Below are 24,950 nucleotides of genomic sequence, written 5' to 3' on the forward strand. Positions count from 1 at the left end.
GTAAGACCTCACTGTGATAGCTAAGATCAGATGGTATAAAACTATGAATTCTGAAGAAAATGAGACTTGCTTTATGCAACTCATCACTTAAATCTGCCTTAAATACTATATGCAGTGCCAGAAGAAGGGAAGGTGGAAAATGTGACTGTTAAAAGGATTTCTGGGCTCACCCAAATCAGTGTTTGATGTCTGTGCCAGGCAACTTACTGGAAACTATAATAAAGAACAGAATTAGTAAACTGAATACATATTGGAGAAGAATCAACGTTACGTATCAAGTAGGATGCCATGTTTTGCAAGCCCATTACAGTTTCAAGAAGTAATCTTTTTTCTGTTTGTTTTTTTTTTTTAATATAGATAAGATGGTTCTGATGACATACCTAGATTTCAGAAAACTTCTGACCTGGTCTCTCACCATAGGCTCTCAAAGTGTATTCATGGAGAATGAAAGGAAAAGGATAAAACAAATGTCTAAAAGAAAGGAAATTCATCACTAGATCACACAATAAAGCTGTTCCCAGAACCCACAAAAATTTCTGCTGTTCATCATCTTCAGAAATTTTAAGGAGAAGCTGAATACCATGAGGACAGTTGGCAGATAATACAAAATCTGTATGAACAGCCAAATCCTAAACTGGCAATTGAGTATTTCAGAAGACTTTTAGGAAAAATAAATATTTTTCTGTTGGCTTAGTGAGCTAAATTGACTTGATGAGAGGTCACATCAACTTTCTTATGCCATTAAAGCTTTCTTGACAAATGTATAGAGTTGGCGTTACTGGAGTTACCTGTCACACCCACCACAGGGCAGTACAGGTAGCAGGGGTAGCAATGGGCAGTCTACATGCAGCTCTGACCATACAGGGCTGGGTAACAGCTAACAGGGTTTCTACGTTGGACGTGTCCTGACATGTACACATGGACAAGGGATGGTAAAGGCTGGCTTGCAACATATTAGTGTAAACTACATCCATATCTTTCCAGAGGATTTTACCCTAAAATACTGGAATAAACTGAAAATTTAGTTGTGAAAAATATATGCATTGGGGTGTGGGGAGAATCACGGAATGGTTTGGGCTGGAAGGGACCTTAAAGATCACCTAGTTCCAACCCCCCTGCCACGAGGAGAGACACCTTCCACTAGACCAGGTTGCTCCAAGCCCCATCCTGGGGGCTTTCCAGGGATAGGGCAGCCACAACTTCTCTGGGCAACCTGTGCCAGTGTCTCACCACCCTCATAGCAAAGAATGTCTTCCTAATGTCTAATCTAAGTCTCCCCTCTGTCAGTTTAAAACCATTTCTCCTTGTGCTGTCACTACATGCCCTTGCAAAAAGTCCCTCTCCAGATTTCTCGTAGGTCCCCTTTAGGTACTGGAAGGCTGCTCTAAGCTCTCCCCGGAGCCTTCTCGTCTCCAGGATGAGCAACCCCAACTCTCTCAGCCTGACCCAAGCTTCTCCCGTAAGGCAGCACTGGGTTGGGTTTAGTGCCAGCTTCTGCCTCTGTAGCGAGGAGCCCGGCAGTACGGGAGCCAGCCGCCTTCGAGCCAGCTCCCCGGGGCTGGCTGCCCTCCCATCAGCCCCGCTGCTCGCATTCCGCCCCGCAGCTCAGCACGGCCTTGCCCGGGGGCCGGGCAGGTACGCGGGGCCGCGCTTCCCCGCCGCGAGGTGTGTCCCTGGGTGGCGGTGACTTGGCGAGCGATTGGGTAGGACGGGCGAGCGGCTCCCCGGCTCCCCTGCTGGGCTCCCCGGCGCCGCGCTCCCGCAGTAGCAGCGCGCTCCCCAGCCGCGCCGCCGCCCGCCCGCCCCCCTCGGCTCCGTTCCGCTCCTCCAGCGCCCGGCCCGGCCCGGCCCGGCCCAGCCCGGCTCGGCTCGGCTCGGCTCGGCCCGGCCCCAGGCGCCGCCGCCGCACCATGCCGCATCCTTCGGCGCCCCTCGGGGCCGCCCTGCTGCTCGTCCTGCTGGCGGCAGACTCCTCGCAGGGTGAGTACCGCGGGAGGGGGTGGGAACCGTCCCTGCGGCACACGCCGCATCCCGAGCATCCCCCACCGCCGTGTGTGTGTGTGTGAGAGCGGGCTGGGGAGGTGCTGGGGCTGCGGTGTTTGTGCTGAGGGGCGGATGAACAGCTTCACGGTTGCGGCGGTCGGGAAGGCGGCGGCTGTAGCAGCAGGGAATGCCGGTGCGGCTGCGGGGTCGCCAGTGTGAGGGGCCGGAGCGACGCCGAAGCGACCCCCGGGCAGGAATGGGGTGTGCTTGCTGCTCCCGGCGGAGCGGCTTGGTGTGCGGGGACGGAGGTACCAAGGCGGCCGGGCAGGCTCAGCTGTTCACTGCTGCCTCTCCTTCCTCCTGCTCCTCTCCTCCTCTTCGTCCTCTGCACACCCCCGGCGACCGGCGGCCCAGCCGTGCTGCTGCGCGCCCCGGAGGCTGCCCAGTTCCTGAGGCAGAGGCATCGGCGAGCCTACCAGATCTTCGAGGAGACCAAGCAGGGGCACCTGGAGAGGGAGTGCGTGGAGGAGCACTGCAGCAAGGAGGAGGCCCGGGAGGTGTTTGAGAACGACCCCGAGACGGTAAGGACGCAGAGCCGCCGCGAAGACTGGGGTGGGTTGTCCGCTCTGCCCTCCCTCCCACCATCGATCCTTCCATGCCTCGATCCTTCTATCCCTCCATCACTCCATCCTTCCATGCCTCCATCCATCTGTGGCTGGGTGCCAGCTGCCTGCACAGCTGGTGAAGCCATTGGGAGGAGGAGGAGGAGGAAAAGGAGGGGAAGGAGGAACTGGAACCATTAGGTGAATGACTGGAAGTCACCCAGCATAACTAGCACCCAGCCTGTGCAAGGGCTGTGTCAGTTCTGTCTGGTTAGGGTTAAAAATGCTTCCATGAGGATGGTCTGGGTGAGCAGCCCAGCCTGGCACCTGCTGTATGACTGCTCTCTCCAGAGAGTGGAAGGTCCCTGTTCACCCATGGTGTGAGTCCATGTAGCAAGACCAGTGCAACATAATGCAGTGGCTTCTCTGTCTGGACACCTTACCATCCCTCTTTTCTTAAGCCTCCCATCTCAGCTGTATTTGAAATCCCCTTAATGTTGTGGCATATGTCAGAATAGGGGTTTCTCAGAAGAAGTATGTCATAAACACACTGTAATCCTTTTGGGCCATATTCAGCTTGGTCAGCATTTTGGAATCAGTAGGTTCATGACATACCACTGCAACAGCAGGAGAGCACATGTACAAGAACATGGTGCTGCTGCACATCTAACACTAAGTGTGAATTCACATTTACAGCCTGCACACTGGACACAGAGCTGACTTTTTCCAGCCTTCTCCAGGCTGACTTTCACTTCAGTCTTCTTTTCACTTCGGGCAGCATGCGGTTGCATTTGTGTTGCTTAATTAAGCTTGGCTTACTCTTCCAATTATTTTACACCTCCTCTCTACACTGTTTTGGATAGGCTGTTCTCGTTACAGAGATTATCTGGCATTGATTTAGCAGTGGGAAGTGGATTTTCTTGGTGTTCAGACTGAAGCTTGGTATTGCACAGCATGTTCCTATTAGCAGTATGATGCTCTAGGGAGAAGATAGGACAGAGTTTGTGAGTGCGTGTGTACACAGAGACACACCACAGGCAAGGGAGGGACTGAGGAGATTTTTTATGCTTCAGTCAAACAAGTCTTGACATGTGTGCTTCATTAGCAGGCTCAGTGCTGGATATACAGAGCAGTAGCTTGCTGTCACAAGGCAGTAGTAAGTACAGCAAAAACATTGTGATGCTGGCTTTTGTTTTTGACAATCTTTAATTTAGAGCTTAATACAGAGCACTTGCCTAGGCAGTGTTTAATGGTACACCTCTTATGTGGACGTGTGCATCTGCATGCAGCAGTGTTTGCTTTTGTCCTCTAAAACTGAGCTAATACAGAGTATGGGTAATTGTAATGTGGCGAGAATAGCTGGCACAGCAATTTCCATATTCATGTTCAATAACATAACTTTAAGCTCAGTATAAATATTCACCATATAGTAGTGAATGCAGAAAAAATATCCCAAATACTATTTTGTATTAGTCTGGAAAAAAGGTGATCTGAGGTCATTGGTTTTGCTAACGCACTTCTGGCCATGAAATCAGCCAAAGGCAATGCATGGATAGATCAGTTTAGAGGGTGATAGACTCTGTAAATGTGTCAGGAGTCTTTATCAGTATTAAGTACTTATTTTGTATATTGGAAAAAATATATAGCTCTCCTACTGTAATGAAAGCAGTGAAATCACTTTGGTTTACATTTTTTTAACATGTAATATATATTGTCTAAGAAGATCCAGTCATGCTTTTAAGTGTGCTTTGCAGGACAATGCAAATTTTCTGTCATTACAAATGATTTTGATTTTTTTGGGTGCATTTGTTTTGTTACTACTGCTAAGTCTCTCTCTAGTTCTGAAGACCTCTGAAGAAATATCACTAAGGCTAGATGAGCTTCTAGTGTCTGTGCCCCCTTGCTTATTTTACATGCGCTTCTGCACCAAAGTACTGTATTTTATAATACTTTTAGGTCTGCAGTGACATAAGAGCCTACCTTTTCTGAGACACACACCTCCCAAGAGCTGTGAGCATGCTTGTTACGTGCAGTATGTCCTACTCGTTGCTGTTACTTTGCTTCAATTTGACGGGGAAGCAAGTGTGCTGCCTATCGGGAGGGTTTACGGCCCTTCCTATCCATTCTGCAATCAGTATGTGGCATGAAGGCAGCAGCTGCTGTTCAGTAGCAGTTTTCTAATGCACGGTGGCAGAGTTCACGTATGTAGGCTGTTATCACTCTGCACACTGGAAACCTCCAGTGCTTTGTAAGTCTTAGGTGACTGCTCCTCTGGCGGTATCTGTGGCTTTGAGTATTAAGGCACGCCTGAGGTAATGGAAGTGGTTTTTAAATGCTAGGAAGCATTTAAATGCTGTCATTTCACTGATGCCATATGGGCTACAACCAGGATGTTGTATCCTGGTGACTGACAGAAGAAGGGAGCTAGCTGAGACAGACTTGACTCAGGAAAGATGAAAACTGTTGATAAACAATGCCTTGCAGTTTGAGGAATTACAGTTACTGCAGTCACGCTTCAGCGTGTTGTCAGGCTGCAGCTGGTCCATGCTGGTAAAGAGAGGAGTTTTTATTGTGATTCCGTGTAGTTTAGGAAGGCTGAAACTTTTGTTTCTGCCTGCTGAGCTTGGTCACATGGAGTAACTACTTCGGTCGTAGCAGAAACAGCTACAGCTACTTTTTGCACTGCGCTGAGCCGTGTGGATAACCTTGTAGTAGGCAAGCTATGAGGAGCACATCAGTGCACTGCTCATCTGTGCTGCTGTATCTCCCAGCTTTTATGCTTTAAAGCATAAAGTGAGCGTGAATGTAGGCATTTGGCTGTTTTCTGTCCCATGGAAGCAATAGTCTTGCAGCCTTGACAACTGAAGGTTAATTTGAGATTCATTAATAGCTTGTTGTTTCTCTGACCCGAAGAAAGGCTTGCCATATGAGCACAAGTATTGTTTCTCTTCCCTGTCCCTCCATTAGGTGATCTAATGTGAAGGAAATGTATGAGTCTTCATTAAAAACCTTGCCATTCTTAACTCTCTTATGGTTGTGTGAAGAGAATTTACAGGCCTAATTTCAAGACCTGTAACCTAAAGATGTTATAGGAAAGTGCATTAACTGATTCAATCAGACAGACAAAGAAAGGCTGTAGTGTAGCTTGTGGTGCATATATATATGTATATACACACACATATATATTATATATGTATATCATAATACCCTTTTTTGCATGCCTTCCATTGTTTCAGTGAATAGCTTTCCAAAGCAACATCTGCAGGCAGTCAGCAGGAGATACACATTCTCTGAAACCTGAATGCGGGTGTTGCCACATGTGTGATTACTTACATCAACTGCTAAGAATAGTGTATTAGGCAGGGCTAAATAGTCATTCATTTGCAGGCCAGTGCAGCTTTTGTCTTTTATGTTACGGAAAATATAAATATCAGCTCACCCAGACTGGAGGAAGGAAGATCAATTGAAAGGTTTTTAGATTGTTTTCTTTTTTTTAGGGGGCAGAACAAAACTCAGTCTGTGCCATTTGTGTGACTATACATGGTAAAAACAAGTGTGAGCCTGGGTTAATGACTCCTGCAGCCTATCTATATCTTTTTCATGACGTTGATTATAACATCCTTAGATATTACAGCAGAATTCTGGGATGGTTCCTGTTTTGCTAGATTGAGGTACCAAACAGAAACATGGAAAAATAATACGTTGTGAAAAAATAAGGGTGGAAGACATGTTCATGGGAGGTATGAGGACTGTTTCTAAATGTGATCTATTATAAAGATATGCTAGGTGTGATAGATGAGATGAAGTTGCAAAATATCTTTGCGATAGAGATAAGAATGTTATCTTACTTGAAATGTTGATGGGGCCTTATAAAAAGCAGTACTGCAGAAATATTTAACCTTGGTATGCAGTCAAGGTATTACAGCTTATTAACTGACTGATAAACTGCCCTGGAATTTCACTGGCCTGTTCTAAAAGCGTGGTCATCCAAGGGGCAGAAGGGAGCGTAGTTAATGGTGTTCTTGGAAACGCTGATTTCGCTGAAGAGTAAATACAGCAAAATGTGTAAGCAGTTTCTCTGTTTTGAAAGGCTCAGCATAGGAAACACATTCAAATGCAGCCTCTTGTAATCTGGTATCACAGTATTATCAGTACAGCATTTGTCACTGCACATCTTGCTTGCTGTTGTTATTGTTGAAAAATTAGTGGTCTTCCTGCAGGTCACTATTAGATTTGCCATGCTGTATGCTTTGAAAGGTGTTAGGCCCACCAGAAAAATCTGATGTAGGTCAGCCTGGCTGCCTGTGGTTACTGTTTATGGGTTTGTCCCTCAGTAGAGTGAGTACCTTGGAAAGCTAGCTGGTTTTTGCATGCATGCAGAATAAACATCTGATTGACAGGCAGGGACATGAAAAGTTCTCATGCTTCTCGAGGGACTTGCATCCAAGCTGCTGTTAAAATCTATGGCTGTACATAAAATACTGGCAGAGAATCACAGAGTAACTTTAAGGGGACTGAAGAGGTCTCTAGTCCACTCATCTAGTCCAGTTTCCCACTTAGTGGCAAGAGTGACAGTGAGACCAGACAAGGCTTTTCAGGGCTTTTTTCAGTCATGTCTTGAAAATTACTGATCCTAACAAAGCATCCAGCAGTGTCAGCATTCTTTCTGCTAGGCTGGGTTAGGGACAAGCTGAAATGCAGATGAAACAATGTTCAGGGTGTGATAATGGCCAGTTTGGTTGGCTTTCATAATGTTAGTGGTTCATTGGTTTTATTTCTTTATTTGTTCCACTATGTGATAGGGTCATGATAACACAGATGAGCTGCATGCATAGACTAGAGTCATCCAAACTTTGATCCTTTAGGAGGGGTGCTTGGCAGACAATATTTAGGTCTTATTCCTAAGAATAGCAAGGTAAATACACACTTGTAAATACTAATGAGAAAAGTATGAAGGCATGTAGGGGGAGGAGAGGAGTTACCGGGAATGTTAAGGAGTGTAAAATTTCTTGGACTAATTTAGTGAGTGTTGTGTAGTCTAGACATGAAAAATACTGATACCATCTTTAAATACAGATGTCATCATCCTTGTATAGATTATTCCTCTCTAGAATCAGGCAAAAATCTAGTTTTATCTGTTGTGAAAATTCTTCTCAATATGCTGACTTGTTATGGCATTTTGAAAGTGTGGAAGAAGGACTAGATTTATAGCTGGTATAAATTGCTGTATCTTTTCTTGTCAGTGCAGAATTCATCTGAGAGAGGGAAGAAGTTACTGGAAAACTCTGCGCTAGTGCTTTAGCCTGCTGGGAGTCAGTATATGGAAGAATGGATTCCCAGGCACATTGGTACCTACTTAATAGATTTTGAAAAAGAAAATATAGGGAGGTTAGACTTTTGCCCAGGAATGTATTGCAGGCGAGAAGGAGGATCTTGTGAAGAAATCTGCGTGTCAACCAGATGTTCTCCATTCCCTTTCTTTCTTCTCCCTGTAGTTTCTTATAAAGGAAACACAGGACGGGAGAATATTGTACCAAAATCCAGTGGGTTTAACTGATCTGGAAGGCAAACAGGTTGGGACTGTGGAGCAGGATGCATGTATCTACTTGGCAGTACAGACACAGCATTTGTGGTGATGGAGTTCAGTAGCAGGAGGGTGACAAACGTATTCCTGCCTGCTTTAGAAAGCATTTATTAGCTAAATGCTGCTGTATCAAAAGTTATTGAGAATGGTGAACAAAGCTTGCTGTTTGTAAAAGCAGACACAGCTTCATTAGCTTTGCTGGACTCACGCCTACTTGATCTTCATCTGTTTCCACTCATGTGGGTTAAGCCCAGAAGTTCAGAATAAACCTGGAAACACTGAGACACCACATCATGAAAGTGCTATGTGCTAATCCCCTTGTGCATCAGGACGGAAGGAACAAGAGAAGACAAAAGTGGCTAAAATTACACTGAGGAGCTGTTTAAGATAGAATGGAAAAAGATGCAAAGAACGGTAAATGGAAGCGGGGGGATTATACAGTTTTGGATCAAGAAATGGTAATGGAAAAACAGATAAAGTTAAGGTAAGGCAGTTTTTTTTTTAGGAATGCAGCTGCCTAAGAATCAGGTAAGAGACTGAGGAGAGGGTTTACTTCTCCTCCCCTCACATTATTTTTCAGGCTTTGATTTCACGTCTGAGAGCTCAGCTGATGTAGTCAGAGTAAGCAACTCCCTTGCCTGTTCTGTTCATCCTTATTGCACAGCAATTTGTGCAACTGCATGGACCACTGTGAGTAACCGATCTAAAGAAGAGTAGTCTGGAGAGAGAAATTCTCAAGCCAATGAACAACCAAGCCTTGGAGAATCTGATCAAAGTTTTTCATCAAGTCTCCTTCTGTATCTCTGTCTTCATCACTGTTTTGTTGCGACCTGCTGTCCTAGAGGCTTTCCACACGTGCACATGACTGTGGGGAAGTATCCTTATTTATTGTTTCGGGTTTTCTTCCTGTTCTTTTGAGTGACACCTAGAGGAAAAGCAAAGTTGGAAAGTAAGGAGGATACTCAGGGAGGGGGACAAGTGCTGCTGTTGTCTTCACTCTGCACACCTACCAGAACAAAAGGGTGCATAAGTGAAGAAGTAAAAGGAGAATGGGTCATGCTTGCACTGTACAAAATCTTGTTCATGTGGAGAACCACCACATTTAGCTGATTCCTGGAACAGGGAGTCCTGGTTCACTTCCAGAAAACATTTAGGACCAGAACAGATGAGCAAAAGTTACTTAGTTATTAAAATAATGAATAGGGAAGTATGAGATCAGATTCTGTCGCAAGGATCTAGTATTGTCTCAGGTGTCACTTCCCTATACCTCGCTTGCCTGTCCCCTCTGAGGCCAAATGCAGCAATTACTTAAAGTGGACGAGGGCTGGTAGTGTGAGTTGCAACCTCTGCAGCTAAGCAAAATCTTAAGAAACATTTAAGAAAATAAAATTAGGTTGCTGAAAGGGGAAAAATGCAGTATTTCTTCACTTCCATGTATAAAATGTTACAGAGCCTCTAAGAGAGATCACGAACATTTAAATCATGTTGGATAGGATATATAATCTGTTCTGTTTTAAATACGGCATAAATGAGTGCAGAGTAATGACACCATATAGGATGTTGAAGGGCCTTTTACTTATGCTGTTTTGCCTAATTTGACTGAAGTTTCTAAGTGAGTCTTAGTTTAACCACACAAAAATATTGTAACTATTGCTACAAATAAGGATTCAAACAAGCAACACTGAGTGAAGATCTGTTATTAAACTGAGATCTTCTTTTCAAATTGCACATTAATACAGCTGGAGGGAAAGTAGCCTTTCCAACCCTAACTATTCTATGATTCTATAATTCTGAAGCAGTGGAGGAAACCTCAAGGCATTTGGGATTGGATTGCATGAAGAATAACTTAAAAGCACATGCAACCAACTCATTGGAATGACTCTATAAATTATTTTGGTTGGAATATTTGGAACCAGTTGGACCTTGGAACCAGTTACATCCATTTCACATCATTACTTTACAATCAAACCTCAGGCCACATATAGAAATCATCTCTCTGCCCCTCCTACGTCTTTACAAATGTAAAGTATCTGTGGTTTTGTCAGCTGGGACATGCAGAAACTTTTTTTTTATTTTTTCCTTTTATTACTTTTTTTCCTGTAATTGTGCATTGTGATCATTGGTGGGGTTTTTTGTTATTGCAGAGCAACATCTGCTGAAGTGGCACCTCAGTAAGCTGGTGGGAAATAGTCCTGCCCCTCAGAACAGGGCAAGGGAAACTGTGACAATAGATGCTTTTTTATCGAGCTTTCAGGATTCTGCAGAAATGCCTACTCTCTATGAAATGGGTGATGCTGGAGAGGGTGGTCTTGAATGCTTCTTGTCTGGAGAGATGTGGAAGGGGCAGTCACAGTCTTTGTGTGCCAGAATAGCTGGACAGCGTGGATACTTTACAAACGGCCACTAAATCTAAAACTACCCTAAGCATCTACAACTTCGATAGTAAGAGATGAGACTCTGAGGGTGCTTTTGTAGTGTACCCTGACCTGCTTGCTTCTTTAAAGCCTCACTTGCCAAATTGTGGAGAGAAGTTCTCTCAGCGCATTGCATGGAGAGGGCAGATGGGGCCAAAACAAAATAGGAAGCAGTCTAACCTGGCTGAGTGTAGTTGTCCTCACAATGAGAAGGAAAGTTTGTTCAAGTAGCATGGCATTGATTTGAGCATAACTTCTAGAACTGTAGGTTCTACCTACGTATCATCTGAATTGCGGGACTGTTTAATTGCATTGTATGGGAGGAAGGCCTCGTTAGCCAGCATCAAGTTTGCCATGCATCAAAAGCCTAGGGCTGAGTTTCAGAAAATGCAGAGAGCTCTTAAGCATTACTGAGATTTGCATTCTCAGGTGATAACAGTTAAACAGCTGTCAAACACTATGTTATAGCAAATTATGGTGGGTAGCGGCTGTTTCTTTGCAAGGATAGTGCAGGACCACAGTGTGGAAACATGAAGTACATTTCTAACCAAGGAGGTCTGGCCATGCCCAAGACAAACATTCAGTCCTGAAGGAAAGAGGAAAAGGGAGAGTCATTATGTGGAAATAAGAAAAGGGCATGATGTGGGAGTTGTTGCTGCTCTCTAAGAGGTAACTAGGTAACTAAGAAAGTGCTTTTTAAAAACTACCAGTGCTAACACAAGTCTGGGAGATGCTCCAGTGTTAGCAGTGCTGCAGTCACAGAATCACAGGGTGGTTGAGGCTGGCAGGCACCTCTGGAGGCCATCTGGTTCAACACGCCTCCTCAAGTAGGGCCACTAAGAGCCCATTGCCAAGGAACATGAACTGTCCTTCTGTAAACTACATCTTTTATGTGCTGACACTACAGCTCAAACATGACCTTGATTAGATTCAGTGCTGATCAGGCTTACCTGACCTAGTCCTCAGGCAAAACAGACAGAAACAGTTGGCAGGCCCTTTTGGCTGAGTTTTCCAATGTTGTCAATTACTTTAAGTCACAGTGAGCACATTTTCCTGGTGTAGACAGGGTCATTGTTATGTTTTCAGAAGGGCTATTTTTATACAGTGAGTCATGTTAACGGCTGTTCTGATTTGGTGTTCTTCCACCTTCTTTAAAAATGAAGCAGGACTAATGCATATTCAGTATAACTTCACAAACTTCTGGATTTTACCTCTAAGAGAGAGTTTGGCCGTGGAGCTGAAAACGGATGGTGACCCCTGTCACTCTGTAGGTTTCTTTTGGCAGGGAAACTGATGTAGGTACTTCTGTCCCTTCAACTTCACAGCTCTCTTTGGAATTGTTACCTTCACTTTACTGTTCTCCTCAGCTGTTTCAGTGCAGGGTATTGTGGGGGTAGCTCCATACAAACTGTTCTTCACTATTTCACTGCAACCATTAATATTTGGAAGAAAAAACAAGTAAAAATGAACATCCTGGAGTTTTGGGGGTGTTTGGGTTGGATTTTTAAGAGGATATTTTTAAATTTCTGCTCTCTTTTCATTTTAGACATTCCTACTAAGTGTTGCATGACTGTTATAAAGGTAGAAACAAATTCTGGATGTAGGTTGGAGAGGAACTTCTTAACCTCATGAAGAAGTGTTTGGTATCACTCTACCCTGGAATAAAAGCATGGACTCTGAGATTTTGTGCTACAGTTGTGGAAACCACTAATTGTGTTTAATGCATTGAAAGCCTTGCTTCTAGCATGTAGATGTGTTCATGTGAAAGGGGCACAGGCAGTAGGGCTTAAATCTTTCCTGGTAAAGCACGGGTCTGTCACCTGGACAGCAAGGGAAGGGTCCTCAAAGTGAGCTGAAATAAGCAAGTCATCACCTGCCTGGGGGGACTGGCCTCCTGCCGTACTTTCCACTTCATTGAAGTGCAGGGTATTGTCTTCCTCTTGCATGCACTGGGACATTGCTACTGGGCAGATTGGATAGAAAGCTTGGTGAGGTCAATGTCTATACAGCAGCTTATACAGAGGATGTTTATGTCCAACATGTATTTGTTTATAGCTTTTTATTTAAAAAGCCCATTGCTTCTGCTTTTATTTTAAGCACTAATTAGGAAAGCAAATCCAAAGAGGAAGGGCTGACAACATTTAAATGTTGACTTTTTTACTAGAGTCCAAGCTGAAAATTTAACGGTCAGTATAATTCTGTGGTGATTTTTTTTGTTCCATCTTTTGCCTGAATGGAAATACATTGTCATTGTATTTCTAGACACCTCTTGTAAGGAAAACTAATTATGGAGAAAACTGAAAAGTTAATCAAGCAAGAATAAGTGATGTTAGAACCTGTGATGATGTTACATTACTTTAGAGTGGTATTATCAGCAGGAACTGTAGACCTGGAGAAGTGCTTCTGATCAGCAAGTAGATTTGGGTTAAATTTCTATTAATAGCCTCCTGCTTAAATCACTTGCCTCTGTTATGTATCTTGTGAAATGAAGCTTGTGGTGGTACAGTGTTTTGGAATTTCACTTTTCTGCTGATCAACTGTCTTTGAATCAATATACAGTCAGTTTGCATTTGGAAGGTTATTTGTGCAATGAAAATAACTAGTTACCATAATATTTCATTCAAAAGTAAACTCTGTGCAACTTTTCTAGCACTCAACTCATTCATCAGAGGTCAAGTGAAAAATGAAGCCATCACTGACTTCAACCAATTAGGCTGGTGGCCATGAATATGAAAACTTCTATTTCTTGTCAGTGCAGAAAAAGTTGTTCTTGCCAGTGCCGGGATTATCCTGCTGGTGGTTAAACACGTCTGAGCATTTTTGTGTCGTGTATTGAATAAAGAGGAAACAGTAAGAAACATGTTTGGAGTATTTCATCACATGCTGCTTTTTCTCCCTGAGTACTGGCTGAAGTTCAGTTTGTGGCTGTAGCACAGCTGGGCACCCATCTAAGTACTTGGACTGCTTAGATTTACATTTATTTTGACTGTATTTTTTTTTTTACTTGTCTTTTCTGAAAATAAACCTAAAAAATAAAAGAGGAAGAGGGGCTCATAATGAGGTCTGAGCTCCTCACTCAGTTTGTTAACCCAAGAGATACATACTACAGAGCTTAACCCCAGAAGTTGCCAAGCCTGTTACCCTCATGTCAGAACTGAAAATCAGAGTAAGTGTAAACTACTTCTTTCTTGATGCTTTCATGATTTAGGCTGAATATTTACATGGTGCATTTCAATAACTGGAGCATATTTGCCAGAAGCAATTGCTTTTTCTGGTGAATGACAGCAATGCAATTGATTGCATTAGACAATCTGGGTCAAATTGAAACACGGTGTGTGCCTGTTTCTGTTGTGTGTACATGCCTGTATATATGCATGAGCTTATCCAAACACCTGTAATAAGAGGAGAAGATAAAATAGTTTCTTATCTTGCACATGGTATAGACCAAATTAATTTTGTCGAATACAGGGTATTTACTGTCCCAGTCTCACTGCAGATAGCGGCATAGGAAATTTTTTCATGTTGTAGGAAAGAGAATTATGCTTTCACAATTAGCTGAGAAATGGTTCATTTTAAGGAAAAAAGGCATAAACACTGATAGAATCCATAAGTTTTCCCTCACTGCATGCCCCAATGACAATTTTAACAGCACTTGAACTAGTGTTTATGCATTACAAGATCTGGTATGAAGTGAAGTTGGAAAGAAATGCTGTTTCCTGGCCATGAATTTTTGTATTTTTTTTAAGAATGCAGTTTAACGATCAGCTCAGGCCAGTCTCCCACCCTTCCATACAGCACGGCTGTGTTTTCCTGCTGTTGTTCTGTGTTGGTGCAAGCAATCGTGCCACTGGCAAGGCCTCACCAAGCTGAATATTTTTCTAACGTGCAAAGTTAAATCCATATCCTAGCAGCAAACTGTTGCTCTCCTTGTACAGCTACGCTTTGTTGACACAAGGTAAGGAAGAGCAACACATGGCCATGTACCATAAGAGGAGTGGGAATGCCTTTTTCAGTCTAGTTTGAGATTAATGAATATCATTTCCCTTCACTTGCAAATTTACATTATTCCCTGATGTGAGCAGACCGTCTGTCTCCATGATGTGATGGAGTGGGCAGTACGGCAATGGGTCCTGCTAGAGTTGTAGGATGCTTGTTGTAGGAGCAAATAGTACCGTTTATTTTAGTGGTTGTAGTGTTAGCATGCTGCCTGTGTTCTGCATCAGCAGAGTGCATCCAAGGAGGCGCTGAGTGACTAAACATACTTTCCCTCTGTGGTTTTATCTCTAGATTCCTCTTCCTTCCCCTACCTTATGCCATCATCAGCATCGTTACCTCTTGGATAGTGGGCAAGTGGCTTCATGCTCTGCCACTTACCAGGTCAGCCGTCGTCAAAAAAATACGTGGAGACTGGAGCTAGTGTTCCTTTCCTTTTCAAAAGACAAAATGCATGTGTGATACTGTGCTACTTCTGGCTCTGAATAAAAAGAAATTGTTGGTGTTTGGACCTTGTTAAACGACTACCACGTGAAGACCACCAAACTAACAGCAGCTCTTAAATAAGTGTGATGAGAAAAGCAAATATTATTAAACAAATCTTTATTTTTGTTTTGTTTTTTCTCCTACAGGAATATTTTTACCCGAAATACTTGGGTGAGTTGCAGCTTTCACTTGCACTTTTATGGCAGTGCTGGTATCTGGTGCCTAACACTGGAGCTTGTCACAGCTGAAGTCTCTGCTAAGGAAAGTGATGGGAATCTGATTGCAATAAACATGCTTTGATAACTTTTAAGATAGACTGTAAGCTCCTTATGTGATTTTGAGGTGTGTTTTACTTATGTATAGATTTGCATACAGAGATCCTTATGTGTTTTCTGCATGTTAAAATGTTGATGTTGCATTTATGTCTTAGTAGATAATTTTAGCTCTTCTATCTTCCCTTTTTAAGTCAGCTATTAACTAATCTCCTTATCTTAAAAATAAAAACATGCCTTTACTTATTAAACCGTTGGCTTACTCTACTGACTGTATCATAGTCATGGCACCATACTGGTTTTTATTTGCCTTTAATATGTAGTACTTACGATCACAAATGCTGACAGTTTGAGAAAAGTCCATGTGCTTTTTAGATTTTTTAAGAGATTTAGTTGGTCAAATTTGATGAGCTACTAACATGCTTTTAGAATCATAGTAGCATCTGGTTAAGTGATCATCCTTCTCAGATGGCTTATAACTCTACTGTACACCCGAGCTAAAATATTTTAGTGAACTTGAGAATTTTAAGGCATCTGGGAGATAATAAAATTGCATCGATTTTGCCTCCATCCTCCAAATCCTTGCTCAATGAATCAGCAGGTCAGGTATCATTTGACACACTTTGAACAGCTGCCATGTCATCATTATAATAATAATAATAATTTCATTTTCTGTTCTTCAGCTTGTATTCAGAAATATGGGTCGCCGTATACAAGGAGTCCTGATTTCCTTACATGCGTTCATAGTAAGCACTTTTGTTTTGCATCTTGTAGTTAAATATTCGTTCATTCTACCTGAAGGAGTGGGACCAGCTCAGCCATCTCCATTTTTGATAGTATTTTAGTAGTGATCTTCCTATTCTGTAGGCATGAGACTCCGCATCACTTTTCCTATTTGAGCAGCAAAAAAAGATCTTTTCCTTTTTATAACCTGTCACCACCTCACTGCTGTGTTTCAGTGCTTCGGTATTTTATGATGCACAACATTTCTTTCCCACCAGTTTCCCAAGGTCTGAATAAACTGAAAAGCAAGAGGGATGAAAAATAGGATTTACCATAATGTTATACCCTATGCTTGGCCTTTCATTGTCTTTCCTCTTAAATAGTACCCCTGTTATAGGAACCTTAATAGCTTACCCCTGTTAAGGAACTTTAAAACCAAATCTTTAAATCAAACACAGGCTTGTGTCAGGCTTCTTTACAAGGATATTGGTTTCAGGCATCACGTGACTGTGCTTTAAATACCGCAACCTTTACAAGTTCAAATCAATTTGGAAGTCAAACTGTTATCTTTGTAGAGGGGAAAGGGGTATATTTGTTCGCCGCTAACACTAGAGATCAGAATGTAATGAACACTTCTAATACCTTCCCAGTTCCCTCTTGAAGCTTAGCAGTGCTAAAGGTATAAAGCTGCATAAAAGTTCTAAAAATGTTCTGGGAGCAGATCAGTTCACATGGGGAGTAAATCACATGTGTTCATTTATTTTCATTTTTACCCCTGTGGTTCAGTCTTCATTGTGAACAATCTTGATTAGTTATGTCTTTGTACCAGTGCTGCCAAAGGAGCATCCGGATTTACTCAACCTCTCATGTTTATAAACTTCATTACAGCAGTTTTTGAAGAGTGAATTCCAAGGTTTGTAAGTGGTATGTGAAGACTTGCCCTCATATAGTGCAGAACACTTACAGATGTTCGAGTCCTTTGAGAATTCTAAAATCTATGGTAGTCATGTCAGCTGTGGTATGCCAGGTAGTTCAAAGTGGAATGTAAGACTAAATGCTTCCTTTTGTTCATGTGTGTGGCACAGTGAAGAGGCAGGAGTTTCTGCTGAAAATGACATTATCAGCTGGGAACGCTTGCTCCAAACAGCTAATCAATGTTTTAGAAATGTAAGTCTAAATGATAGTGATGAAAAAATGAAAACTAAATAATTGGTTTTAGGGATTTTTGCCCTTTGCAGATGCACTAGTTTGGAAATAAAATTATAATGTTTTCTCTCATTAAAGTATTAAAATGGCTGAGTTTTGGCTAGCCATTGTCAATTCATGGGAGAAGTAATGGAGAAGGAGCCCGAGACACACTTGGAAGAATGACAGGCTTTGTGCTTGGCCAGTTCCAATGTGCCTCTTAATTCTTCACAGATGCTGCCAAAAGGGTCTGTAGCTATGTGAAGCTGTGCCCACAAGACACATTTAAATTTTGTCTCTTAACAGCTTTTCTGCTCTCAAAATAGGGTAGTGGAAGGCTCTTTTAATCTGGCATTGCAAAGACATTGCACAATCTAAGGGCTGGAGGATGATCAACTAGACTAGTTTATACTAGAAATAGGATAGAAATTTTAACTGTGACAGTAATTAGATAGCTTAGCAGAGTATTTGAGGATTCTCAGTTTCATAAGATCTTTAGATCAGGGCTACGAGTAGGATTCAGCTCTGGATTCAGAGAGGTAGATGCAGGTGTTTCCAGCATGGGTACCTACATGAGCAGTATTCCCATCACAATCAGTGGAGAGTTAACCTAGGGGGATTCCGTTGACCAAACTGTGTCTACTCTGGGAAGAGCTGAATCATTCTATGGACTTTGTTTGTTGGACTGACTAGATCTCTACTTATTGCAATGAGAATTTATGACAACTGCTTTGCAGGTAGATGCTTACCTTACGCACAGGTACCTCTACTTTTGTCTGCAGATCTGCAAGGTTGTCAGCCAGGAATTAAGGATTTGTCTAGAAAATTCCACAGATTTTTTTTTTAAATGAGGCTGCATGTGACCTTAAAAAGCACAATGGGATTTTTGTTAGGTCATGAGTGTCTGCTTTTTAATAGTGAGTGCCATAACCTTCACAACCTATCATTTTCCTGATGAAGTTTTAATTTGCACTATTTTGTGAATATCAAAAAGTAAATTGGCAGCACAGAGTAATGAACTGGAAGCAGCAAGCTGTGTACTTAGGTAAAGCCTTCTTTCCATAGACTTCAAAAATGGAACTGGTAGTTCTATTCTGTCCACACTTACGAGCTATATATATGTGCTATGAGAAATAGCTCAAAACACATTAAAAGGTCATGCTCTTCATTACTTTTAAAATCTGTCTCATAAATTAATGGAAACAAAAGCTTCATTTTCTCTTGTGGTGATTTAAATCAGGAGCAACTTCTGTGAAGCTGGCAAAATTACACAACTATGAAGCCACCGGGAGAGTATAAGCTTGTGCCTCATGTTCCCAAGCTCTCATGATAAGAGGAGCAAACTACTGGCACAGTGTTGTTGTGATAGAAATGTCTGAGGTTGTTCCTGCCCTTCACCATGGGCTGTGATAGAGTGGTATTCACCTGGGCATCATTACTTCCATCTGGCTCTGCAAGGCACATCAGAATCCAGTTTGAGAGAAAGAATCAGAATCTTGAGGATATACCAGATAAGTCATGCATAACCCTATTGACTTGTTTTCCTTATCAAGTGACTTTGAAAACACTGCCATGTCTGGGAGGCTTAGATTGTGCTGCTTCCAAACTTGGCTTACTATACCTAAACCATTCTGTTTACAGTATACAAATTTTGGTCTGTCTAGGAAAAGAAAGATGCTGATTAGAGCTTACTCTGCCTTAACCTTCCCTGTCCTTCCCCGACTTCTCCACCTCCAGCAGTGTATTGTCTGGGCAGTGATGTATTGGGAGGTATTCTGGCAGGTGTATGTTCAGACAGCCCATGTAGCTGTGTTTTCTTTTGTGTGGCCTGGCCTCCTTTTTGTTGGGACAAGGGTATTCCCTTACGCTTCCTTTAGCTATCTCTGCCAAGCACTGTCCCTGGGTGTTTTATAGCTAGGTGGGTAGGTAAATTTGGAAAAGTGATGTCCGTTTGTTGAACAGTTACTTGATAATTTGATATTTGTTCCTCCAGTCCTCCCCAAAGTATGGCGACCGTCCTCTTGCTGCTTTTCTATGGAGAAAATCCAGTGTGGTGTCTGTAAACTGGATTAGTGGTTTGCCATTCTTATGCTGTTAACACATTGGTCTTTCCTTTTTTTATTCTCATTCTACGCAATAAAAAAGCCTGAATTGGACAGCTCTGACAAAAATTTCAGGTATAAACCTTTGCTAGCCATAAATCTATCAGCCCTGGTAAGATCCTCAGTTGAACTACTGGGAGTAATTTAAAAGCAAACTCATCCTATCTTGAGCACTTATTACTTTAGTTGCTACCTGCTTTGTATTTTCTCCAAAGTAGGGAGTGTGAAATTAACTTTCTTAAAAACAAGCTACTTTGAGTTGCTTCTTTCAGGGTGTGCCCCTCAGATACAGGGTGGTAGCTCATTCCCTTTTGCAATGAAATGAATTCCACTGTATGTGCTCTACAAAATTCCTGGCACAGCTTGTTCAGCATGTGAGCACTAAGAATTAGCTTCTCGTTTTGCCAGGTGTGAGTATTTCTGGTAGTAATTCCCCATTACTGTTTAAGCTTCCTGACTTTTAATGAGAGTAAAACACCCAGTTGTTAGTAACTTCAATGTATTGTTCTCATTTTGTTTACTTGTGCTTTTTATTCCTTATATAAATCAGATTTGCCAAACCAGTGTTCTCCTGATCCTTGTCACAAAGAGGGGACTGTCAAATGCGAAGATCTCAAGGGGGACTTCTATTGTGAATGCAAGCATGGCTGGCAGGGAAAAACATGTGAAAAAGGTAATTGGGTTTCATTATCTTTTATACTTGTAACAAACATGTATTGGGTTTTGTGATTTTCTCAAATGGTCACTGATACTGCGCAATTTGAAAGTCACAGAACTGAACCTGGATTGCATGCTGCTCATGTTTTTATTGTCTGTGAATCAGGTAACTCTTTCACATCAACATTTTTAGACATTAATAGAACTCAGCTTGGTCTTGGCAAGGTACCCTAAGAAGTTATGCTTCAACTTTCTGTGTCACCCCTCTGAAAGAGACAGCAGAAGTAGAGTTGTAGTGGCTTTTCAAGCAAAACTACAACAGCTGCTGCTGTGAATCCTGATGTGACAGATCACAGACTCCAGAGACGGAGAAGCTGGCCCATCTTCCTTTCTGGCATGCCTGCAATGGGAATAGTGACTTTCAGCAGTCAAGTTGGGGTCTGAGTCTGATGATACACAAACCAGTGAAAGTAATCTGCTAAAGCCTCCTTGCTAATAGGACCTTATTCCACATCCACTTAATTCCAGTGTGTATTTGGACCACCTCCTAAGAGAATGTTCAGGCAGAAACTATTTGTGCAAGAAGTTCCCGGCCCCCAGAGGGATTTTCTCTATTCTCTTATGAAATACTGAAGTTATCTTCCCTCCCTTTGTTTTCTGGTTCCTTTTTAATTCTCTGCCTGCAGGGTTTCCTGTTAGGGCCACTGCTTTTCTGCCTTCCAATATGAAGTTATTGCCAGAAATCACATTCAGCCAGTCCAGAATTGTGGCAACAAAAACAGCAGGAGAGTCAAAGCCTTTCCTTCTGATGTAAATATTGTGGGGAGATGATAGGATCCCTCACAAGCAGTATATTTAAGCGTTTGAGACAGTTGGCTGATCAGTATACAGTCAGCTTTGAGAGCTCAGCAGCTGATTAGTCTGAAGCATATCCCCTTTTTTTTTCTTATAAAATGGCATGAAATGTGTTGTTCTACCCATCAGCTATCTCCTGAGTCCATATACAAGCAGGATATAATGAGCAGGTAAGGCAGATCAGTGGTGTAATACAGGCTCTTCTGGATCCAACAGGCTTTTGCTGTGAATTTCTCTGGAGCATGGTTTAGGTGACAGTGCTCAATAGCTGTGAACTTGAAGTTTTTCGTCTTCTCATGAGTTCTGTAGTAGTAAGGATTTAGTGTTCTTGTTTTATTTAAAGCTTTCATCCTGAACTTATTGGTCAGAGTATAATTTTAAAAGTTAGTTATGATATAAAATACATTAGTTATAATTAGTTTGCTTTTCTAAACAGTGACTGATGATACTCTTCTGCATTCTTAGAGCTGTGAAGGAGATACTCAACTACAGTTCCTTCGGTCTTTTTTTTTGTTAAATGAACTTGAAGCTAACTTTCTTGAAGTGTTTGAATGAAATCTCTGTGCTTTTTGTAACCATCATGTTGCAGGTGTAACAGTGTTTCTTGTTTGGTCTTTCTCTTCCCCAACACCTATCCCATTCTCACCCTGCAGATGATTTACAGAGGTGAAAAGCTGACTGTGACACTTTTTTTTGATGTAGATATTGATGAATGCAGAACACAGAATGGTGGCTGTAACCAGCTCTGCCTCAACAAGCTTGGCAGCTACCGTTGTTCATGCCTCAGTGGTTACACTCTTAAAGACAGCAAAACCTGTGAAGGTAAGCTTTAATGGGCCTCTCAGTTTGCTTCAGTGGATGCTTAGTGACTTGTGACTCTCATTTCTGAGAGCTGGGTAGCACTGAGCAGCCCTGTTCTAGTCCCTACCCCAGCTACCAGAGACTTGCTGGTAGCTCCTCTTAGCTGGGTGCTCCAGCCAATGCTACATGCCTGGGCTTGTCAGCAGTCACACCATGCTCACACCATGCTACTTGCCAATATCATAACACAGGCGTGATTCACAGAGGATTTGTGGCTTGGATTGTGCTAAGTTGGTTTAGCCAATCGGTACTCATCCTGACATTGAGAGAGGGGCTAGCCAAATGCGTTGTTATGATTCTTTCCAGTCTCATGCTGTTGTAGTATACAAACCATTTGTTTTTCTTTTGTATGTTTCTTATTTTACTTTCTAAATTTGGATATATGCAGCAGCTAATGAATTCAGATAGTGCAGATGGATAAATTCACTGCAACTGAATATTAATAGCTGTAGAAAGGCCCTAGTGAAGGTTGGCAGCTATTTTACCTAGCAGCTGAGAACAGAAAGTGAGGATCTGAAGTATTTGATTGAAACTGCAGAATGAATTTACATAACCAAAACTTGAGCAACTGAGATTTTAAAAGTGTTAAGAAACAGCATGCTGAGGCAGACTCGTTAATGATCACAGATGGCTGTTAAAGGTATGTGCATCTCATGAAGAAACAGGCAAGTCTGTGTATGTACCTTCTATAGATGGATGTGATGACACACTTGTACACAGTTTACATACCTGATCTGAACAACATCATTAATGCTACCAGCAAAAACACACAAATCAGGATTTTATTTCTGTCACTTTACATAAATAAATTTTATTTATTTTATTTCTGTCACTTCCACTGTGAAAAGTGACAACTCTGTAGATTACATGATATTCCTTTCTAATGGCAGCAGCTACTTAGAAGAGCCAGCCCCACTTTTGAATTGTCCTCTGGTGCCAGTTGGCATGGGCAGGTGGACAGAGAGTGGGCTCATAATTACATTTGGTTTTATATGTATATATATTTGTATAATACCCTAGTGCTGTCTACTAGAGCACTGTGAACATAGTGTATAAGCATTCTGCAGCTTCAACATGTGACCCTCTGTTTGTGACGTTACTGTCAGCTGTGGTTAATGCTAGCTGAGATTTATCATTGCATTTCAGTTTTCTTTCAGATTTATTCCTGTCATTATGTGCACATACCAAAAAGTTAAGTTTTGTCTGTTGATTTTTAGACTACGTTACATAGCATACTAAATAGACTACCATCGGCCAGTTCACTCATGCATGGAACATGTAATTGTAGTTTTAACATGTCCTGGAAAGCAAAAGTAAATATTAAACTCTCAGTACACTGCATATGTTTTGTCAACACCAGGATTTTGCTGGGTATTAGTTAAAATGTTAGAAAAACACTTATTTGTTTTTATCGTCCTCCAGTTCCATCCTACTGCCTGCCTTCATGGTGAAAGCCCACAACATCTCTCAGACATAGAATCATAGAACAGTTAGGGTTGGAAGGGACCTTAAGATCATGACTTGTTCTCTGACAAATTGGGCTGCTTCAATTCCCCTTTGCCACTACAGATCAGAAGGTTTAGACCTTAGTTTTGTGAATACATGAAAAATTACTGTTTGCCTGTCTGAGGAAGGAGAAGAGAAATCTCTGATGCTCCACAGGCTGCATGTTCCTTCTGTGTTTAGGTAAAATGCATACTTGCTGTTCCTCGGTTCCTGCTTTTTTTTCTGTTTGCAGCTTTTTCAATCTCTGTTTTCTGCCCCTGAATGGAGTGGGGCTTTTTGGTTTTGTGGGAGTTGTTCTGTTTTACAGCTATTCTCCTGGCTTGCTTTGCATTGATTTTTCAAGTAGTGGTTAATGGCTTCAAGAAAGTTATAAGTTATATAAGCTATAGTTTGGAGAAGAGGAGACTGAGGGGGGACCTTATAAGTGTCTATAAATATATAAAGGGGGAGTGTCATGAGGATGGAGCCAGGCTCTACTCAGTGGCAAACAATGATAGGACAAGGGGTAATGGGTACAAACTGGAACACAAGAGGTTCCACTTAAACTTGAGAAGAAACTTCTTCTCAGTGAGGGTGATGGAACACTGGAACAGGCTGCCCAGGGAGGTTGTGGAGTCTCCTTCCCTGGAGACATTCAAAACCCGCCTGGACGCATTCCTGTGTAACATTATCTAGGTGTTCCTGCTCCGGCAGGGGGATTGGACTAGATGATCTTTCGAGGTCCCTTCCAATCTCTAGCATACTGTGATACTGTGATACTGTGAAAGAAAGACCAACTACTTTTGAAAGCCTCAAGTCACTTCCTATAGCTAGGTACCCCTAAAGGTAGTCTTAAAGATACTGTCTTTTTTAGTTACCAAAATAACAAAGGGCTCTCTTGACCCTGAGCCCACTCCAGTGTGGGAACACGAAGTGATTACACTCTTCTGAAGTCATGTTGTTTAATTGCTTGTTTTGCAGACATAGATGAATGCACAGCATCAGCAGACATCTGTGGAGAAGCTCATTGTAAAAATTTAATAAGTTCATACGAATGTCTTTGTGATGAAGGCTACAAGTATGATGATGTGAAAAAGACTTGTCAAGGTAAGGTCATAAAATAACACCATGTTAGCATTTATTGCATGATTCAAAGCTGTAAGACCCCAGAAATTTCATTTCAGACTTCAGTAAAAGCTTTTCATAACAAAAATCTTGCTTACACACTGGTCTTCTGTTCCCTTTCTGTAGCTGTAAGTTTGCAGTTTGTAGTCATCATAGAATCATAGAATAGTTAGGGTTGGAAAGGACCTTTAGATCATCTAGTTCCAACCCCCCTGCCGTGGGCAGGGACACCTTACGCTAAATCATATCACCCAAGGCCTCGTCCAACCTGGTCTTGAACACTGCCAGGGATAGAGCATTCACAACCTCCCTGGGCAACCCATTCCAGTGCCTCACCACCCTAACAGGAAAGAATTTCCTTCTTATATCCAATCTAAACTTCCCCTGTTTAAGTTTTAACCCGTTACCTCTTGTCCTGTCAATACAGTCCCTAATGAAGAGTCCTCCCCAGCATCCCTCTATGCCCTTTTCAGATACTGGAAGGCTGCTCTGAGGTCTCCACGCAGCCTTCTCTTCTCCAGGCTGAACAGCCCCAACTTTCTCAGCCTGTCTTCATACGGGAGGTGCTCCAGTCCCCTGATCATCCTCGTGGCCCTTCTCTGGACTTGTTCCAATAGTTCCAT

The 24,950-nt window shown here is 42.2% G+C and overlaps 1 protein-coding gene across 3 annotated transcripts in view; it reads left to right on the forward strand.

Moving 5' to 3' along the window:
• Positions 1–1,540: 1,540 nt before the first annotated feature.
• The window catches only part of GAS6 (growth arrest specific 6), a 40,381-nt gene continuing 16,971 nt past the window's right edge, over positions 1,541–24,950 (forward strand). The window contains exons 1-7 of one of the 3 annotated variants that reach the window (XM_061472679.1): positions 1,541–1,980; positions 2,398–2,564; positions 15,209–15,233; positions 16,018–16,080; positions 19,895–20,017; positions 21,559–21,678; positions 24,184–24,309. In XM_061472679.1, the coding sequence (XP_061328663.1) occupies positions 1,911–1,980; positions 2,398–2,564; positions 15,209–15,233; positions 16,018–16,080; positions 19,895–20,017; positions 21,559–21,678; positions 24,184–24,309 (694 nt within the window). In that variant the 5' untranslated portion in view covers positions 1,541–1,910. Of the gene's footprint in view, positions 1,981–2,397; positions 2,565–15,208; positions 15,234–16,017; positions 16,081–17,048; positions 17,491–19,894; positions 20,018–21,558; positions 21,679–24,183; positions 24,310–24,950 lie in introns of those variants that run through there. The other 2 variants (XR_009746812.1, XM_061472680.1) reach the window with 2 other exon arrangements.

Source organism: Pezoporus flaviventris, unplaced genomic scaffold (genome assembly GCF_033815535.1).
Source record: "Pezoporus flaviventris isolate CSIRO_AGI_PZ_B2104156 unplaced genomic scaffold, CSIRO_AGI_Pfla_v1 ptg000072l, whole genome shotgun sequence".
NCBI lineage: Eukaryota > Metazoa > Chordata > Aves > Psittaciformes > Psittacidae > Pezoporus > Pezoporus flaviventris.